Consider the following 21007-nt stretch of genomic DNA (forward strand, 5'->3'; position numbering starts at 1 on the left):
AAAGCTTATGACCTGAGTTCCAGGCCTGTGGGATTTGACAGCACATTTAAACTGGGAGTATCTACTGATATTCAATCTAGAAGCTTCCAGAACACATTTCTTGCTAAGAATGCAGGCGCTAAGTCCAGTGATAGGGAACTGATGAGAGTTACATTTGTATAATGGACTTCTGGCCATAAAGTGGGCACCTGTAACATGATTTTGAGCTTAGGTTGCTGACGGCGTGCTCCCCCTGCCCCCCCCGTGTAGCTGACTTCAAACTCCTAGAGATCCACTTGCTTTGGCCTCCCAAGCTGGGATTAAAAGCAGCTTAAGGTGTGCTTTTAAAGGGGATGCTAGGATCTTTCCCCTTCCTGCCTTTCTTTGCTTACTGGTGTCTATGAAGGGAACACCCTCCACTGTGATGTACTGTGCCACCACAGGCCCAAAGCAACAGGGCCAGTGGACTATGATCTTCAACCCCTGAAACCTTTCCTCCTTATAAAATGTTTATCTCAGGCATTTTGTCACATCACAACACAACAGGCTACCCAATTGTGCCTACTTGCCTTTTGTGTTAACTGCCTTTGTGTTTCTCCATCTGTTTCCAGCCTTCTCCTTTCACCCAAAGTTATCTGGAGTCGGATTCCAATCCTCAAGGGCTCAGGGTGTCTGGGCACTTCTCAGTTGGAAGAAGCGTTCCACATCCCGTGAGCTGTGGTCTTAGTTCTAGTGTGCTGAGTGTTCTAGTGTCCCAGGGCAGGGCTGGCGTTGTGATCTTTAAGTTACAGATGGGGAAACTGAGGCCCAGAGACATGAAACCCTGGAGTCACAGAGAAAACCAGAGCTGAAACCTAGGCTTCCCAATGCTTGGCTTAACTCCTGAGAAGGCCAGGGATCATTCAGATTTCAGGTGTTTTTGTATTCAGGACAATTTTTCTAGAACTTTCTCTGGAGCTGTACAGAGGTCAACTCCAACTGCCTAGCTGATGGAAGCAGCAAGGAGAAGCCTCTGAGATTTTTGGGCAGGAAGAAAGCCCATCAGAAGGCCTCACTGGGAGTAGGAACCTGTTTGAGTTCTCAACGTCATTCCAGTGTCTGCCCCCTCTTCACAACACAGAGTCTCCTGGTTGTTCTTTACAATTGCTCAAGTGGGAACAACTGCTTCCATCTTAGAGACAAGAAGAGCTAGACTCAGCAGGACATGTGGTCTGCTTAGGGCAGTCGTTCTCAGCCTTCCTAATGTTGCGAACCATTAATACAGTTCTTTATGTTGTGGCGAATCCCCAACCATATAATTACTTCATTGCTACTTCATAACTGTAATTTTGCTACTTTATAAATTATAATGTAAATATTTGTAGAGATTGGCCAAAGGCATCACAATCCACAGGTTGAGAGCCGCTGGCCTAGAGTGTTTCTGCAAAGAAACATGAAACAGAACAAAGGGTTTTTCCAGCACAGAGTGAAGCAGGCTAACTGGCCCTGTGTGCACAAAGAGCTCCGCTGTCTTCTTTATCGATGATGCTGGTGAGGATGGACAGTTTCCCTTCCCAGCCCAGCAGAATGACAAAGACACCAAACTGTGTTTAAATTAAAAATGTTTTTTTCTATTTCTCTCCCATTCTGAGATTTTTTCATATCAAAGTCTTAAGAAATGTGCTAGACAAGGTCACCCACATATTTGCAGGCAGAGGTCAGCATCACACGTCAGCTAACCTGGACAGAATCCGGTCTGTTCAGCTCCACATTTGTTTTTGATTTGAGTGCACAATGCTCAGCGTTCGGTATTCAGTTATGAACGAGTGCACGGATGTGCAGCCCCTACTGGGCCTCCCCAAGCCTTGTGCTTCCCAGGTCTCATCTCTCCTAAGTAAGGGAGAAAGTGTCCTCAGACAGGTGTCTGGCTGGCAGTGGTTACAGATGAGGTCCAGAGGGATAAAGGAGAGCTGCTTACTCTGGTGCTCACGTCCACCCTTCCAGCAGCCAGGCTTCTGCACCGGGATGGTGACTTTGGCTGGTCAGATGTGTGCTGTCCTTTGTTGCCATGGCCAGTGAGTGCAGTCTTCAGTGTCGAGCTCTGGGTAGCTTCCTGGGCTGTAGGCCATTGATGGATGGTGGAGTTATTTTCTCCCATGTCCAGGGTTGCTTGCCATCACTGAGAGAGAAGAGTAGCTTGTTTGAGAAGAGAAACCAGTATCTATGTTGAAGTGGCACAGATGCTGCCCCATTTGGGGTGTGGAGGTGGCAGGACATGGGTAGGCACATAAGGCTGCTGGGTGAGAGGGCCAGGCAAGGGCTGCCGATCCCATGGGTGCCATGGGACAATGGTAATCTGGCCAGGGAACCAGCCTGAAGTGAGCTGAGTCTGAGGGAGTGAGCAGCACCCTGTGGGAGGCATCATCATGGGTAGAGCAGGGGGTGTCAGCACGCGACCCTGTCAGGAGAGACCAGAGGGGACCGGTGAGTCCTACCCTTTACCAAGGACTGTCTCTGCTGCCTGCCAGGTTCCCCCATGACTCAGGTAGCTGGTGATGGGCAATGTGACTAGCTTATCAGTCCATGCTTGGGACTGTCAACATCTTCTGTGGCCCATGCAAACCTACCTGGGCCCAGTCCTCACAGGACGAATAGCAACCACCACCCCAATCCTCAGGGCTCCACTTCTAAAGCAGCAGACCATGAATAGCATGTTCCAGATCTTAGTCATTTTATCCTTGCCAAAACTTTAGTACTGACCTCTATGGAACAAGGTGAATTTTTAATGCCACACTGTGATGCGGGATTTGAGCTGGGACTGAAAACTGGACAGTCTACTTTGCAGCCGACTGGCCAACCCCTATGTTGTATGCTTTGCCCTGTGACTCTGTTTTGTGAACTGTGGAGTTTTGCACAAGTGATAAAACCACTCCCTCCTGTCACTCAAAGGGAAAGCCAGCCAGCCACTTGCCCCAGATTCCATTTTCCAGTCATCTCCTTAACCTTCCTATTTCTAGAAGGATTTCCGTTGTGCTTGGGACCGTAGGCACCTCCCTCATGGCTTCCTCCCATCAGGGCTTGGTTGACATGCTCCCTGATGACTGTCCCTCCAGTCCCACTTAAGGACTGGGCCACTCACAGGCATGTCCATGTTTGAGGGCAGAGCCAGGCTAGTCTCACTGGGCTGTTGTGAGGCACCGAGGTTTCCAATTTTCTCCTGCTTCCTCCACTTGGCTCTCTGGTTCTGGAACCAGATCTGTGGTCAGAGAAGGAAAATGGATGTGTGTAAAAGAAATACATCCCAACCAATACCTCTCCTATCTGGTATCTTTGCCCCAAGTGCAGAACATTGTAGTCCCCCCAAAGAACGAGCCCCTCACAGTTTATAAAGTCACATCACAGGAGGGGAGTTTGTGTGCGAGGTCTGGAGACTTTAGAGAAGAGACCCCAGCCATACTCCTCAGGATGGAAATGAGGAGGGGAATATGTGTGAGTGGCAGCTGAGAAGGGCTGGGTAGGGGCTGCGGTGAATGGAGCATGAAGAGGACTTAGATCCTGCTAACAGCTGCCACCGGAAACAGGAGCCAGCAGTGTGTCGGACTCATCCAGTTTCCAATGTGAAAAATCTTGACTTAAAAAAAACAAAACAAAAAACGTGAATGCGTTTGAGTTTTTAAATGCTGTGTAGGCCAAATAAAACCCATCTGTGGCTGTTTTCCATCAGCAGGCCACCAGTTTGCAACCTCTGTGGGCCACTTGGCATCTATAGGTTGAGCATTGGCAGATCTCTGCATCCGTGGGCGCCCTGATGGTCTCTGACATGTGGCCATTTGTACTTGGAGATTCTGGGAGGCAGGTGTTGGATTCTAGACTTGATGGCAGGTGCAGGTGCTAAACACTCAGCTGGAGTACAGTTCCAAGTGGGAGGAAAAGGGGAGCCGGCTTAGGCTGCACAGGGCTCGAGCCAGAGAGGAAGTTGAATAAAGAGTGGCACCAAGGTTTTGTTTCTGAATGAGAACAAATGCACTGTATTTTTTATTTTTCATTTTTTTTTACTTTTATTTTTTATTTTTAAAGGCCTGATGTAGAAGCCTTTGTGTTCAGAGAGAGTGTCAACAGCCTTTTTGTTTTGTTGTTGTTTTGGTTTTTTGAGACAGGGTCTTTCTGTGTAGCCCTGACTGTCCTAGACTTGCTTTGTAGAACAGGCTGGCCTTGAACTCACAGCAATCCACCTACCTCTGTCTCCCAAGTGCTGGGATTAAAGGCATGTGCCACAATGCTAGGCAAGTGTCAACAGTCTTACAGTTGAACATCACAGACCCTCTCATGCCAGCCTGGGACTTGCGAAACAGAATGTGCCTAAAGGGGCTACTAGGTTTACCCTGGAGTTGACAAAGGGCTACTATGCCTCCAAGCACAGTAAAGAGATGGTAAAGAGATGACAGGTGTTAGATTAGGTTGTTAGTGCTGACACTGTATCTGACCATAGATTCTTGGTCTGTTTATTACTGTTTCCACCAAGGGAATGTGGAAGCATTTTATACCTAAGAGCGCCACCAGTACCCTGATAAACTACACCTGCCATTTCAAATGTTTGAGTAGCCCTCAAGCTCAGAGTGATTTGCACAGTTTGAAATATCATTGAGAAAAGAAACCAAAAGAGTAATGATAATTCATAACACCTGCAAAATGTACAAAAAAACAAATTTCAACCCTTGTAAACCAAGTTGTGTTGGAATGCCGCCATGCTTACCTCTTCCTGCCTTGGCTGTGAATGCTCTCAGGCCACCGTGGCAGGGGAAATGGCCCTCTCTGACAGTGACTGTATGGCTAGCAAAACCCACGTTGGTTGACCCCGGTCCTCAACTGTTATGGCCGATAACATGAGTAACCTTTGGAAGCACATAAGCTAGGAGAGAGGGCATAGGGACGTAGATGGATGGAAGTCACTGATGCCTACCCACTATGTTGCTACCCCAAAGGAGAGAGGCTCATCATTAAATAATGCTAGTCTCATTTCTTGGAAAGTAGCATTTGGCTGTGATGACTACCCACAAGATAAATCCAAAGGCAGTTTCACTGAGGGCAGTCCTGGAGGGCCGAGGGCCCAGCATGAGACTGGCTGGGAGGTGGGCACTGTACCTGTACTCGAGCTTCGGGCAGGTTAATCCTGGAAGCCAGCTGGGTACGGACATGGATGTCGGGGTAGTGGGTGAAGTGGAAGAGCTTCTCCAGCTCCTGTAGCTGCTCCATGGTGAAAGTAGTGCGGACTCTCCGCTTACTCTTCCTTTCTTCTGTAGGAGATAGCATGCAACTTGGGTCAGTGACCTTGATGTCAGCCCCTTTGGGAGATGCTCATGATAGTTTGCTCTTTCTTCTCCGAACCCATGGACACTGTCGACCTTGGAATTGGAGTTTAGCTACACTGTCTTATAGAACCTCCTCTAGGCAGATCCTTTTCCGCATTGAAGTCAAGTTAACCTTCTAGAAAATTCTCTGATTCTGTACCTTTCTTTTGTCCAAATACCTTTAAGGCATACAGAAGATGGCTAACCATGGCCTGCAGACCAAATGCAGCCCATTGCATTTTTAAATAAAGTTTTATTGAGACATAGCTCTGCATGTTGCTTTTTGTATTATCTCTTTCTGCTTTTGCATTATAATGGTGGCATTGAGTCATTGGATCTGAGAGCATATGGCTATAAAGACTGAAATAATTACCATCTGGCCCTTTACAGAAAAAGTATGCCAACCTTGGCTTAAAAAGTATAGGCTGAACATGGCAGCAGCAGGGACCCACCAATCTGTCTCCAATCCACCTGTCTAGCTTTAGTTCTATTCAGGTCTGGCTCTGCTGCTTGTGGGCCCCAACACAAAATGAAAATGCGAGGTCTCGTGTTTAAAAAAGAATCAAGAGCCTTTTCTTTTATTTCCTAGATTGTTACTTTCTATCTGTCGTAAGACTGATCTATCTATCTATCTATCTATCTATCTATCTATCTATGTGCAAATTTGTATACATGCCTGTGTGTGGCATGTGTACCCATGCACACTCAAACAGAAGCCAAGGGGGGGTGACAAAGGGTGCCCTCTGTCATATTCCATTGAGACAGGGTCTCCCGCTGAAGTTGGAGCTAAGTTGGCATGCAGCAAGCCCCAGTGATGCTCCTGGCTCTGTCCCCAGGGGGTTACAGCTGTGCACATATTATACCTTGCTTTTCTACATACGTGCTGGGGACTTGAACTCAGGGCCGCATGCTTGTGCAGCAAATGCTCTTGCCCACTGAGTCATCTCAGCCCTTATGGTGGCCTTTCAATTTGCTATTTGATTTTGATAGAGACAGATTGAATGAGAAAACTTATTGGGTATGCTAGTCTTCCCGGGTACCTGGAGCATAAATATTCACCCCATCCCGTAACTTGGCACCTGGCCTTGAATATCCTGGAAGTCCATACCCTTCCAGCCAATCCCTTTCCAAGGTGGAAGTAGGTAGGGGCTTGGGACAAAGGAACAAGAGCCCATCCTATGGCAGCAAGAGTGGGAAGGAGGCATTCATAGTGGGTAGAGGCTTCATGTTCTGACATCCTGGGATTTGCTTATGTCTCACTGGACTTCTAAAACACAAACTCTCACACAACATTGCTGAGACATTCAAGAGAGTGACTCTGTATATCCAGCTCTCCTTGTGTGACCTCTCGCTGGGTGCAGCCTTCAGTGGAACCACGGTAGGTACTCATACTGGCATAGCCAGCTCTACCTCCATCTACCAGCCTGTGTACCCATCCTTATTCAAGCTGCTCAACTGCCTGACTTTGTAGCACACCTCATAGGTATTTTCCTCCAGACAAGCTCATGGACTAGGGCAGACTGTTCACTTCCTTTATCCATACTTCTAATTTCTACAATTTCTTTGGGACATAAATTCAGTCTTTAAAAAAAGACTTAAATATTTTATTCTTTGACCTTTACTTGACATTGGGTGCGTATGGTCCAAGGTTAGATATCAGCTGATGGGCCTCAATCCAGAAAGGACTCTAAGTAAATATTTTGTCTACAAAATATGATAGAAATAACATTCTGTAGTGACAATTAAAAAGTTAGAGGTCCCTAAAAATTTTGTAATAGTTAATAACTACTCTTTATATTTCATGTACACACTCTTCTTCTTTCAGATGACAGAGCAAACCAGTGATAATATCTAAGCAAATGTTTGAAAAGATGAGCAATTAGAATGGGTTATACATAGAGAAATGAAGTGGTACTACTTGCTATGATTCTGTGGCAGACAGAAAAGTAGTTCTTGGGGCTGGAGAGGTGGCTCAGTGGTTAAGACCAATTACTGCTCTGTCGGAAGGCCAGAGTTTGGATTCTGGGCATGCTCATACTGGGCAGCTCACAAATGCCTGTAGCTCTAGCTCCAAGGGATCTGACCCACCTCTGGACTCCATGGCATCATAGAGACTTGTGTATGTGCATGTGCGCGCACGCGCAAAAGACAAGAAAAAGAAAAGCAGCCCATGAGCTTGCTCCTCCCAGGGAGACCTTTCAAACTTGGCAAGCATTGACCATAGCTCCCCATGGAGCCAAGCAACATTGGATGTTGGTGGAATGACCAAACCGTGTGGTTTGTTTTCTGATAAGGGCTTCTGAAGACAGACCTCACATTTTCACTAGTTTTAACTGGAACAATTACCAGAAGCTCTCAGCCCAAAATGACTTCACTTTCAGATGATGATGGAGAGTCTAGCACTTCCCATCCAGGGAGGGCTCACACTCATGCTTGGAGGACACAAATACGATGGGGAGGCAAACCATATTTATCTTTCTGGGCAGTGTGCCTCTCGAAGGCAGGAGTGAATCTTAAGCAACCAATACCTGGGAGAGCGTCATCAATATTTGCTCTAAATGAGTAATTTGGTTTGAAACTCACAGGCCAGAGAAGACACTTTGGACACCATGCCTGAAATTTTGTAGAACATCTATTGTCATGTGTCAGGTAGATGGCCGATGAGAGAGGAAGTGGACTAAAAGGAGAGGTGGCACCTGAATTCTGCAGAGGAACTGGGGTAGGCACGCCATAAGAAATGGTAGCCTAATAACGGAAAAAAAAAAATCAACTAACATTCCTCTCTGTTTTGTGGGTCGCAGGTGCTTGTCAGCAATCCAGCTGTCACTGCACGGTAGAAACTGCATCACAAGACCCGAGCTCGCTCTGCTCTTACTTACACAACTTGGAAACATTTAGTTCACTCTCTGTGGGTTGCTCTGGCTGTCTGTAGGGTGAGGTAGGAGAGGTGTTGAATGACAGACAACTAATGCTAAATCTACCCTGACCTTCTACAGTCCTTCTCTCCTGGGGTGTTTGCCTGGAGACCTTTTGCTGAGTAGGAAAAGGGCACATGGCAGGCGGGAGCACTTTTCCTTTTCAGAATCAGCTGTGTTGCTCCCCCCCCCCCCCCCCCCCCCGTTTGTAGGAATGAGATTGTGTGGTCTCACCTGTCCCTAGTTTTATTGTTAATCCACTTTTACAATCTCCTCAAAAGGCTTTTACTCCTTTTGGCTGGTTTCTACTCCCAATAGCTTTTGCGCCACCTCTTACTGCATTTACTTATTTATTGTGTGTATGAGTGTGAATTTGCTAAGGTGAGGATGTGGAGGTCAGAGGAAAACTTGTGGGAGAGAGGGTCTCTCAAAGATTACTGTATTTTTTGGACTATAAGATGCACCTGACCATAACACACACCTAGGTTTTAGATCTGTAAAACATGAAAAACAGCCGGGCGTGGTGGCACACGCCTTTAATCCCAGCACTCAGGAGGCAGAGGCAGGTGGATAGCTGTGAGTTCGAGGCCAGCCTGGTCTACAAAGTGAGTCCAGGACAGCCAAGGCTGCACAGAGAAACCCTGTCTCGGGGGAAAAAAAAACATGAAAAACAGTAAAAACAGCGAACAGACCATAAGGTGCACTCTAATTTCCCCTTCACTTTAGGGGGTGGAAGTGTGTCTTATGGTCCAAAAAATACGGTAAACTTAGGTCACCAGGCTTAGCACCAAGTGCTTTTGCTCACTGTCCCGTCTTCTTAGCCATTGTGTCCCATCTCTGGTAGGAATCTCACTATTGCCACTCCCTTCCTTTCCAAGTTTACCCTGGTTTTAAGTAGTAGTAGTAGTAGTAGTAGTAGTAGTAGTAGTAGTAGTAGTAGTAGTAGTAGTAATTTATTTCTTTATTTAAAATATTAAAAAATAAAATTATTATTATTTTGAGACAAGTCCTCATGTAGCCCAGGCTGGATTCAAACCCCATATGCAGAGCACGGAGGGCTGTGGGTCTTCCTGCTCCACGTGTCCTGAGAGTAGAGGTGTGCACTGCCCTACCCAGCTTACGCAGTGCTGGGAACTGAGCTCAGGCCTTCCTGCATGCTAGGCGAGCATGCTGCTCAGGTACTTCTGTGGTCCCAGCTTCATTTTTAAAAGATGTTATTCTTTGTTAGAACTGGTAGTGTGTTTAGTAACAACTGCTCCTTTTCCTGGGGAGGTGTTAAGGAACATTTATTTACCCTAGATAAGAAGCCAGCCGAGAAAGGACTCCAACCAGGTTCAGCTTTGTGAACTAGTAGTGAGTTTGTTGGGGGTTACTCAGGAGCGTGGATGAGTCTCAGGCCTCTGAGTCACTGGAAAATTGTACCCTTGAACATAGTTTGCTCATCTTGTGGCTACATTATGGAGAACATATTCCCTATTCCTCATGTACGCTAGCATCCCGTAACACCATGTCTACAGGGAGGGCACTAGACTCACTGGTGACAGTGATGCCTCTCCCAGGAGAGGAGGGACTGGCACAGCCTCTTCATCACCAGTGACCCAGCTGTCACTGTGTTCTACTTAACTTTGTTGACATGACTGTGGAACAAAATATTCTTAGATCACCACAGCAGCGCTGCTGCATGATGGTGCTGGCCAGTCACACCCACAGGAAATGACTTTGCCATAGCATGAGCCAATGGGAACTGAGGTGGGATCAAAGGACAGGGTCACCACTGCGAGGAGCATGGTGGATAGCCCTGTGCCTAGCTTCTAACAGGAACCAAGGGCCAGTGTGTGGGTGAGGGACCCTAACTAGCCAGGTTCAAAAGGATTGTGTATGTCCATTCACTCACTCACTCACTCACTCATTCAGTGTAGAGATGATAAAGAAGAATTGTATAAAAGCCATTAAAAAATACAGAGGAGAAAATTTTAGACTGTTCAGGCAGCATGTCTTGCAAGTCTCTTGGAGATACACAGTTGTGGAGTAGAGGACATTGAAGTCAGTGTGGGGTGCAAGACTAGAACACAAGAAACAAAACAACATGGAGATAGAAGGTAGGTTACCACAAAATGAGCAAATGCCTCCATTTAAAAAAAAAAAAAAAAACAAAACCAAAAAACCGTAGGCAATCAAGTGCTTACTCTTAAGGGAATTCCTTAATAAAATATTTGATTCAAGTTTTTTTTTTTCGGGGATATTATTATTAAGGGACACACAGCTTTCTCCCCTAATGCAAGACTTTGTGAGCATCTTTTGGAGGCTGGATGAAGAAAGGAAAGGATCTAAATGCAGTTCTGCTCAGTACTTGTCCACTGTATAAAGAGGAACCGCCTGACTAGATATAGGGCGGCTGAAACACACCGTAGGTCTTGGTTTTGAACTGTATATGCTTGGCATTGATATCTGTTTCTGAGAGATGATAACGGTGACGGTGGCGGTATGAACATCTAATCACTATAGTAATTCCTCTAAGAAACACGATGGCACCTAAAATTCACACTCATGGGGAGATGGAGGCTGAGCTCCAAATGCACCAATCTTCTTGGCTCAAGATGCCAAGGCTTTTCCCCCAAGACTGGACATGGGTCCTTGGGATACTAGAAGTGAATGCTGATTATTTTCTCCTTATAGCATGATTTTCTTTCTTTCTTTTTTCTTTTTTTGTCTTTAAGTTTTTTGTCTTTAAGTTGTGATTTTTTTCTTATAAAGTTTTTTTTTTTAAACAAAGAATGTATCTTAATCATATTCTTTCCCTTTCTAATGTTGGTTTTTATTACACTTCCTTTCTTGGGAACAAACTGAAGCTAGAGAAACATCCATGGTAGTGAGAGAAGTGCAGAGCTGAGGTCACTCCCAGTGGCTGGGCTCCCAACCAAGGCCAACTCCAGTTTGGGGAGAGACAGATAGATTTGAGCCCTAGAGTCAGGGAAACACATTTAGGACCCGAGGCTGGACATCATGTGGAGAGGTCAAGTCCTTAGAGCTGTACTGTCCAAAACAGCAGCTGCTAGCTCAGAGTGACTATTGGAACTAAGCAGAATAGAAAGTCCAGCTCCTTCGCATGTGTCCACAGCAGGACAGCAAGTGTGGTGAGGGGCTACCCTGCTGACCTGTGTGGCTGTTCCACAGCCACCCCTGCGCAATGTTCTGTAGCACAGCATTTTCTCATTTGGTTGCTCGCCTGGATTCTTGAAAGAATCATGTTCTGGGCCAAACTTTAAGTGTTTTGAGATAGGTATGATGACAGCTTTCATGGCCTCATCAGAATCTGAAGTATAGACCTTGACATCCTTTCCTCTTTGCCTGTGCCTAGGAAGGAGGAAGGTGCCAGTGGTGGGGACTGTATTGAGACTCTCTGGAGGATTACTCAGAGTCGACCTCGCCATGGACTACGGGACAGAGAGGCAAGTGCAGTCTCCAAAGGGACAGTTCGGAAGGGATGAAGGCCAGTGCTGTAGCTTCCCTACCATATGCTGACAGATCTTGCTAGAGGCCAAGAAGCTTGATACCAGGTGACAGGTCCTAACGGGTCACAAGAGACAGATGCAGGTACCAGCGGAAGAGCAGTGTAAATAGATTGTGGACAGAGGAGAAGCCTGAATGTGATGCAGGCTACGCACCTTTGAAACCTCGGGGATTTTGTACATCAAGACAGTAACAATCTGAGCCCTCTGGGGAAGTTGGTCCAGGCCCAGGATGGAGCCCTTCATTGTAACAAGGGCCAGGGTGTTCTGTATGCTTGCTCAGACGGGACTAGGGAGCATCAGGCTCCATTTTCTCAAGCAGGATAGGTCACTGGGTGGAGAGTGAAGCTACCATCTCCTTCCCAGGTTCCTGCTGAAGAAGCCAGGAAGCTCAAGGCTCCATCTGTGCCCAGAAGATCATCTTCTGAGATTGACAAGAGCACCTGGAGTGGGGGTGGGGGGCAGGGAGAGGTGGATGAAGGCGGCAGGGATTGCCACCTCTTTCATGGCTTTTCTGGCCATTGTTAATTCTGGGAGCGGTGAATCATACTTGAGTGAGTCTTCAAAGAGAACGAGTCAGCAGAACTTAATTAAAGCTGAGCTGTTTAGCACATCGATCATAAGGAATACACAATTTATGCAGGTGATTAGGCCACCTAATTATAAACCGATGTTTCTGCACCCTGGACTCCCTCCCCCTGATTGCTCCTTCTCTGTGGGCTGCTAATTGGTGCTAGCTGTGCAGCTAAAGGCCCAGGGGGGTCCTTTGCCTCTGGGGGAAGCCTTTGGGAATAGATCTGTCCTTGTCATTGAAGGCAACAAGTTCATGGAGAAGGAGATCTTGGGCAAATTTGCAGCCCTCCTATAGTCTGGAAATACCTGACACATTCAGGTGGGATACAGCCAGGAGACCCTCAGTGCTGGCCTGCACCACCCTCTTCTCAAGGACTTTCTATAGCTCTCTTTGTCCCCACTGGATAGCTCAGTTCTTCAGCCTGGAAATCAAGGCTCTTCTCACCCTACCTTTCTACTAACGGCTCCTCTCCCTAGTCCTTAATCCCAGGACTGCATCTGTACCTGACCACATCTGGATGCCCCACCCCACCCCCACAATTGTCCATAGCCTTTTACCACCCCCACCCACCCCCAGTGCTTTTGTTACTTCTTTCCATGTCTGCATTACTTTGTCTAGCAAGCTCCTACGCATACCTCAAAGCACAAATCTGGCAAATGTTTCCTTCCCTCCCAGGCCTGCTGTGAATCTCCCAGGAACAACACAACAGATTTGAAAAGAAACGAGCGCTAAGTTTCAGCTTACAGCAAGCAGCCTTCATGTTAAAAATTCTGTCTTGGTGTCTGGCACCTATCAAAATAATGACAGCAACCACAGCTGGATGGCTAGATGAAGTGCTATAGCTACATTTTCCTCCACGTTTTAATCAGTATTTCTGTTTTCTGCAATAAACACTTGTTTTTGTTAAGTAGACAAAAGGAAGAGCGAAGGACAGGGACAGGGATAAGGAGAAAGGATGAGGCAAGAGATAAGTGGGAGGAGACCTGGAGACGGCCACTAGAGATGGACTTGCTGATGGCTCCCAGTGGTGACAAGTGCAGCATGCAGCTGGGCATCTTCCATACGTGTGACCTCCCTTTTATGACACTTTATATGTAAGACTTCAGCAGACATGTCCATACACAGATACAATACATAGACCACCCACATACCACACAACACACATACAAATATACCACAAACACACATTTATCACATATACCATGCACACATGTATACACTCCACACATGTATCATGTGTACACATATACTTTATACACACATGAATACATACACATATATACACATACCATACACACACACTCACCAGAAACACACACACATACACACACAGACATCATGTACACCACACTCATATGTCACACGCATATACACACCCCTCACACATTATACACATACCACACACACAAAACACAATAATACAACATATACACATTCACATACATACGTGCACATCAGACATATACACTCACATATACAATAAACACACTCACATAACCCCCAACACCACACATATAACACACATATACACATGCACATATACAACACACACGCATATAGACACACAGACACTCCCTTATGGCAGTTGTCCCCTATTGTACAGCATAATGGGTGCCTTACCCAAAGCAGCTGTGTTCTTCCACTTTAGTGGAAGCCTAAGTTCTCCAAACATGGCTTTAAAAAAATGCTGATGTGCATACTTAAAGGCCAAGGCTGGGTCCTCTTGGTGTGGTCGCTTGAATAGGTTTGGCCCCCATAGACTCCTGTGTTTAAATGCTTGGCCTTAGGAAGTGGCACTACAGCCTCGTTGGAGTAGGTGTGGCCTTACTGGAGGAACTATGTCACTATGGAGGAGGGCTTTGAGGTTTCCTATGCTCAAGCTGTGCCCAGTACGGCACACAATTTCCTTCTGCTGCCTGCAGATCAAGATGTAGAACTCTCAGCTCCCGCAGGATGTCCGTATGGATGCTTCCCACCCTGATGATAGTGGACTAAATCTCTGAAACTGTAAGCCAGCCCCAATTAAATATTTTCTTTTATAAGAGTTGCTGTAGTCAGGTTGGTGAGATGGCTCAGAGGTTAAGAGCACTGTCTGCTCTTCCAAAGGTCCTGAGTTCAATTCCCAGCAACCACATGGTGGCGCACAACCATCTATAATGAGATCTGGTGCCCTTTTCTGGCCTGCAGATGTACATGCAGGCACAACACTGTATACATAATAAATAAATCTTAAAAAAAAAAAAAGAGTTGCTGTAATCATGGTGTCACCTCACAGCAATAAAATCCTAACCAAGACTCTTGGCTTTCAATCTGCTTTGTTCTTTTGTCTTCTGTGACTTTGGTGATATTTAGATAGGAGTCACACTGACTTTTGTTCTTCCTGAAAGAAACACACTTTCTTCTATTCCTGTGACTGCTCTGCAGGCTGTGGTCCTCGCCCTGCTTAGCACCATCTCGGGGTCATGTCCTCTCTGACTCCCTCTGTGAGTTCTGACATCTTTCGCCAAGCTCTCATTTTTGCTATATCATGGTGACCAACTGTCACGACGTTCTTAGGTCTGGTGAGATGAAACCAATGACAGAGGCTTCAGGGACAGAGTGACAGACAAGTTTCATGTGTTGTCATAATTCAACAACAATGCTTCTTTTCCTTGCTGAGAAGTTGTGTACATGTGTGTGTGTGTGTATGTGGGTGTGTGCGTGCGTGTGTATGTATCTACATTTCAAATGCTGCCACCACACAAACCTTGGGCCTTCCTCAATCAACTTGTACTTTGATGGTGCATGGAACAGCACATGTTGTGTGACACAGAAAGTGACTTAGAACTTGTTTTTATTCTGTGAGGGGATCCATTTTTAGTTACCCTTCCTGCCAATAACAGAGGAGCAAGCTAGGGGTTCTTTCTACTAAAATCCAGCCTGATTGTGTAGTGACCAGTTAAATATGCCCAGCATCACATGGCTCTGTAAACTGAGAGAGGAGCTGTTTTTGACCAATAAATGACTAACAACTGCCCCCTATCCAGAAATGTTAGGATAAAATCCCCATAGGAATATACTATTGAAAAGAAAATAGAAACTTCCATACACAGAGACTACAAGCAATCTATGAATACTCACAAGAGCTGAAGGCAAGAAGTCATCACCCTGGTGTAGAACAGTGTGATGGAGGAGACTCAGCAAGAAAAGGAGTCCACTCTGTGCCCAAACACATGCACATCCACCAGCCACAGCCTTACCTGACTGGCTTGAGGTGGCTATTTTATTGAAACTTTGCCAGTAGGGTCCTCTATGGGGTTTTTTAGACTTTGGACTGCCCCAAAGCCCTTTAAATTCCCCCAGAAACCTTCTGGAGATGGGGGCCTTTTGCTACAGTTTGAATCCAGACCATCCCCAAAGGCTCACTTGCTGGAAGCTGGGATCCCCAGCCTATGGTGTTGTGAAGTTCTCAAACTGTAGGAATGGTGGCCAGTGGGTACACCGTTTGCTGGAGCTGTGCCCTGAATAGTAGGGGAAAATCCCAGCTCTTTTTCTCTCTCACCTTTGCTTCTTGCCTGTGAGGAGCATGGTTTTCCCTGCCACATGGCTCTGCTGTTATGGGCTATCATAGGCCCAGACCAATGGGGTCAAGAGATTATAGTCAGAAGCCCAGGAAATGCTGGACTAAAATAAACCATTCATTTTCAAAGTTAGTTTGTGGCTCTAGTAGTGGTGATATAGAGGTGGGATCCATGGGATTCATGGGAGGCAGACAAGATCATGTGCCCCTTGGAGAAAGTACTCCCATCCAATACCACATTTACTATGGTTTGAATGTATTAGCTCATGCTTTGAACAGGTGATTAGTTTGTGGCTCAGCTCTAACACACACCTTTAATACAGGAATTTTCTGTTTAATGTAAACAGGCAATTATGTTGTGGCTCAGCCCTAGCATCTATAATCCAAGAGCTTTCTGCACACAGGGTTTAATAAAGTTAACCCTAGGTCAAGAGGTGAGCAAGAAACCAGCTGACAGGGATTGGGTAGATGGGAGGGACTTTGAGAGAAGGGTGTTTAAGACAGTGTGCAGAAGAATAAGGAGCTCTTTAGCGCTTTAAATTTTTGGATTTTAGCTCTTGGCCTTTTCCTCCTTGGCCATCAGCTGAGCTAGCAGGGTCTTTGGCTTATGGCTTTTCCTTCTGGGACATGAGCTGAATAGGAAAGTCAGCTGGGTGCTTTCTCTGACCCTCTGAGCTAGCAAGTTTTTATCCCAGCGTCTGGCTCCTGAGACTTCATTGGTAAAATCGAACAATTTGGAATTCTCTTTGTTTTTAACATCAGGACACAGAAGGGAGGAGAGGAGAAAAGGAAAGGAAGAGAAAGGAAAAAGGAAGGAGATTAAAATAAAGGGGTGGTAGTGGAAGTGAGAAACCTGTGATTAGGTGGGACACTGTCCCCCCTAAAATATGTCCAAGTTCAAGCTCTGCGTAATAGTGAATGAGACTCTCTGTAGATATAATTAAGTTAAGGCTCTCGAGATGTGATCACACTGGGCATAAATCCAACGACTGGTGTCCTTCAGAGGAGGAAGAAACCCACCCCCATAATCAGAAGGGAGGGGAGACTCCTGAGAAGATGGGCACAGGCTGTCAGAACCACTGGCAGACAGGAAAGAGAGGCATGGATGGGATTTTCCCTTGTAGCTTCTAGAAGGAACTAACTTGCCTATACCTGCATTCCAAACTTTTGTCCTCTAGAATGAAGAGAGAATAAATATTTGTGCTTTGAAGAGATTGATGTTGTGGGGGACTGGTTACAACAGCCATGGAAACTAACCGGAGGTGGGGGAAGACCAAGAGGCAGAAAGAGAAAGGAGCATGGAAGAAGGCACATGGTGTTCAAAGATGAAGATGCAGGGCATCTGAAGGGAGAGGAGGGTTAGAGACACAAACCTTGTGGGTAGAAAGGGAGGCTCGGAGAGAGTGATGGGATAGTGATGCAGTCAAGTGGCGCAGATATGTATGGGACCTTGAATATCCCAGTAATAACATAGGGACCAAAGAGCCAACTGTCTGCTTTTAAAAAATAGGTTTTTTTATCAGAACACAAATGTACTTATGCTTTTCACATCGTCTATAGGTACTTTCAATTTCCATGGCAGTGTAACTGTCTTACTTAGAATTATAGTACTATCCTTTGCAGGAAGCAATATTGCTGACCCTCACTGTAGGATATTTCTCAATCACCCAGAATGCCACTCTGCCCCTAGCCAGTTCCATCAAACAAGATGGACAAGAGCTCCATGGGACACTGCTCCATGGTGAATTTGGCAAGAACTTTCTAGGTTCTTGACCACAGGTTGCTATATGTGGGCAGCCATTGCCTCTGGCTTCATTCACCATTACTTCCTTAGTTGCCTTCCTGCCCAGGGAATACACTCAGCACTTCACGGAGGCAGTCAAATGAGCAGCTCACAAGCAGGGAGAGGAATGTAAGGGTACCTCTTAGAGGCCAGGCAATCCACACAGGCCTTCGCCACTGACTAGTCTCTTCTGTCCTCCCCCTTTCCCACTGGGGTTATGACTTCAGAGGTTCACCAGTGGGCTAGCGAGAGATGACGTTGTCCTTTTGGGGCTCTGATCCTCCAGTGCTGAGAAAGGTTCTTCCTGACTAGCTCCCCCTTGACTTTGGAAGGTCCCTGGGTTTCTGGAGGCTTGCTCCTCTCGAGAGGAGTAAACAGGCAGTTTGGCCCAGGCTTAGATGTTTCTACTGACTTGAGATCTGAGAGGGCCAAACTTATTCATCATGAGGGTCCCCACGAGAATGAGAAGATGGAGAAAGGATCTTACTCCTTCTTAGGAAATTTAAGGTGGGCAGCACCCAAGCTTGGCCTGAGGAGCCAGAATGGTAGGCCTAGTTTTGGCTCTTCATGAACTTCAAATGTGAACATCCCGCCCGTCCCCCCTTCACCTCTCCGAGCCCCAGCTTCCTCATAGAATGCCCTGTACCACCAGGTCTGTCCTCAGTCTCAGAGGAGAGACTGAACACAAGGAGCTAAAAGGCCAGCAGCAACACATCCTGGGTTGCCCTTGGGGTCCTCAGATGACAGGGAGGCACAAGGGTGGATGACAGGGTCTGCCCTAGCCACCTTGTTCCCTTCCCACACGACACTGTGGCTAAACATCCTGCAGGGAGGATGTCTCCGCTAAGAAAAATTACATGGATCCTCTAAGGTTTTCCAACAACTAATTTATTGTTGCATCAGCCAAGGCATATTAGAGCTGGGAAGAACTTTATGGAGACCTAGCTCTGCTCTTTTGGTTACCACTGAGGACACTGAGGCCAAGATGGGGGAAGTGATTTGCTTAAGACATTGGCACCATGTCTGAGCTTAGAAGTCAGTTTTCTTGAGTCCCTCCCCTGCGTACCCAGCACGTCCCATGACTTCCGCAGGTTACCTTTGTACTTGCTGCCATATTGGCATCCTGTCTGCACTAGTGTTTGCTTCAGCTTTCCTCATCTTTACTTTTAATTTTGCTTAAATATACACACCTTTGAAAAGAAATCCGTCAGTCTTGACCACTACAAGATAACCAGCATCGTTTGACACCATAGGAAGCTAGGGCAGTGGTAACTACAGAACTATTGTCATAGTGGCTTTTCATTGGAAAGCCCCAAAGTCATAAACTGCCAAAGGGACCTGCCCCGTTTGTTAGCTGAGTTCTAACAGAAGGGTCATGCAGATTTAAACTGTGGCCAGAAATAACTTCACACGCACGGCCTTAGGCCTCCAGGGCTCCATGTTATGCTAACTGCTCTTGCAGCTTTTGTATGTGAGTTTGGGTTTTCCTTTTCCAACGTGGGCTCACAAGTATGACCGTGAGATAGAACAAGGCCCGTGAAAGTGTTGTGAGAGCCATGGGGGCACCTTCCAATGCTGTGGCTGTTATTTTGGCCAGCGCTTTCTCCTGTCTGCTCTGGGATTAGCAGAAACATACACTTGAAACATGCTAGAATCTTCAGTGGAGGTCTAGTAAGTACAGCCTCTTTTTAGCCATTGGGAATCAGTGGCACCCCCCCCCCCTCACTGTGATGGGGAGGGTAGTATTCATTTATTCAGCTGCAGGAGGAGAGACTCAGGTTAAAGCCCCTAGTGAACTGGCTTCTGGGAATCCTCAGTTGACTGGAAGACACGAGTGAATTTCTGAAAGCTGAGCCCAAGGCCTTTTTCTATCAGGGAACCAGCTAGCTCCCCTGTTGCTGGTGACAACATCCCTCTTGGATCATCCTCTTGCCTGCAGCTGAGCACAGCGCCTCCCCTGCCCCCTCCCTATAAAGAACGTCTGTGGGAGACTGGCTGGGGGGAGGGCTGTATGGGGAGGCATGCTGTCAAGGGCTCCCAGCATTTTCTTAGATGAAAGGAGTGGAAAGGGGAAATACCTGGGTCTGGGGTGAGATACTCCAGGCTTGCAGACTCTTGAGATTCATAAACACCAACAGCCGCTCCCACATTCCCTGAGCTGCTTCACAGAGTGAAGCTGAGATCAGATAGGCCAGGGACTCCCCTAAAGTCATACAGCAGGCTAAGGCAGGACACAGCCCTCCCTGTCCCCCAGCTCCCACAGCTGGGAGCATCCAGTGCCCTGCCTGAACGCTGGCTTGAAGGAGAAGCCTCGCTTAGGTTCAGGTGCTCGGGTGGCTACAGACTCGGGTGTGGGGAATCTGACGATAGACCCTGGCAAAGCTTCAGCTACTAGAAGCCATGTAGGCTGAGTTCAGCTCATGGGGAGAATGTACTAGAAGTGAGGGATTTGCATACCAGGCCCTGAGTTCGGATCTTGTCCACTTCTTTCCTTATCAGTCCAGTTATCATATTTTCTTTTTTTTCCCAAATGAAAAGAAAGTGCATGCCACCTTGTCAACGCACTGTGAATGTGACTGACAATGCCGAGCCATAGCCTCCTCATGAAAATGAGCTCCCGTTCCGTGTGCTTCACAATGGCTTGAGCCCATGTGTATACCACAGGTCTGTGTTAGACGGAAAGGCTTAAAAAGCAGCTGGCTTAGAATCTACGATCCCTTTGGATGTCACAGCCCCTTATTTTATTCACAGGGACCATTCCAGCCTTCCCAGAGAACAAAAGAAAATGACCAGAAATCACTTACCTTGGGGCTGATCCTGGGAGGGCCTGTCCAGCTTGGAACTTGGGGTAGCTGTCTGCCTGGAATCCTCTCCACCTCCGCTTTGTGGTCTGGGCAGATTTCTTCTCTCCGTGGGCCTCTTCAGGATTGCCTCAATGGAGAAGGACAGACCCAGCTTCTCTGGGGCCTCACGGTACCCTGAACTTTCTTCCTTCTCCATGGTCCCGGGGATCGTAGGGCCTGCTGTGGCCTGCCCTGAAGGCTGCGGGGCAGAACGCTCTGTGTGTGTCCAGGGTGATACCAGCAGAGGGTGGTGTGCTTTCCTCCTGGAGCGTCTCGGGACCCAGAGGGCACACAGAGGTTGTGATGAGGAGTCCTGATGCTGTGTGATTCAGGCACAATTCCTCGAACATGGGGACTTCCATGGACCTCGTACACTCCCAAAACTAGGAGGTGGCTTCCAGCAGAAGAGCTGGCAGGTGCTTGTCCTGTGCTCACAGGTCTATAATTGTCACAAAATGAAGATTCGATTTTCCAGAGGGGGTCTTCCTGGAGGTGGTGGCTTTCACAGTAACCAGCTT

At 46.9% G+C, this 21007-nt stretch overlaps 1 protein-coding gene across 1 annotated transcript; it reads right to left on the reverse strand.

The window, feature by feature from the left end:
• Window positions 1–1567: 1567 nt before the first annotated feature.
• Window positions 1568–20743, reverse strand: ISX (intestine specific homeobox). Its single transcript, XM_084755792.1, has 4 exons — window positions 20451–20743; window positions 5101–5252; window positions 3098–3214; window positions 1568–2416 (listed from the first exon to the last, which is right to left on the reverse strand). Exons 1-4 carry the CDS (start codon window positions 20644–20646, stop codon window positions 2180–2182), a joined length of 702 nt encoding a protein of 233 aa, XP_084611918.1. The 5' UTR covers window positions 20647–20743; the 3' UTR covers window positions 1568–2179.
• Between the last annotated feature and the right edge of the window lie 264 nt (window positions 20744–21007).

This window comes from Acomys minous (assembly GCF_964271855.1).
Source record: "Acomys minous genome assembly, chromosome: 14".
In the NCBI taxonomy this organism is placed as follows: Eukaryota; Metazoa; Chordata; class Mammalia; order Rodentia; family Muridae; genus Acomys; species Acomys minous.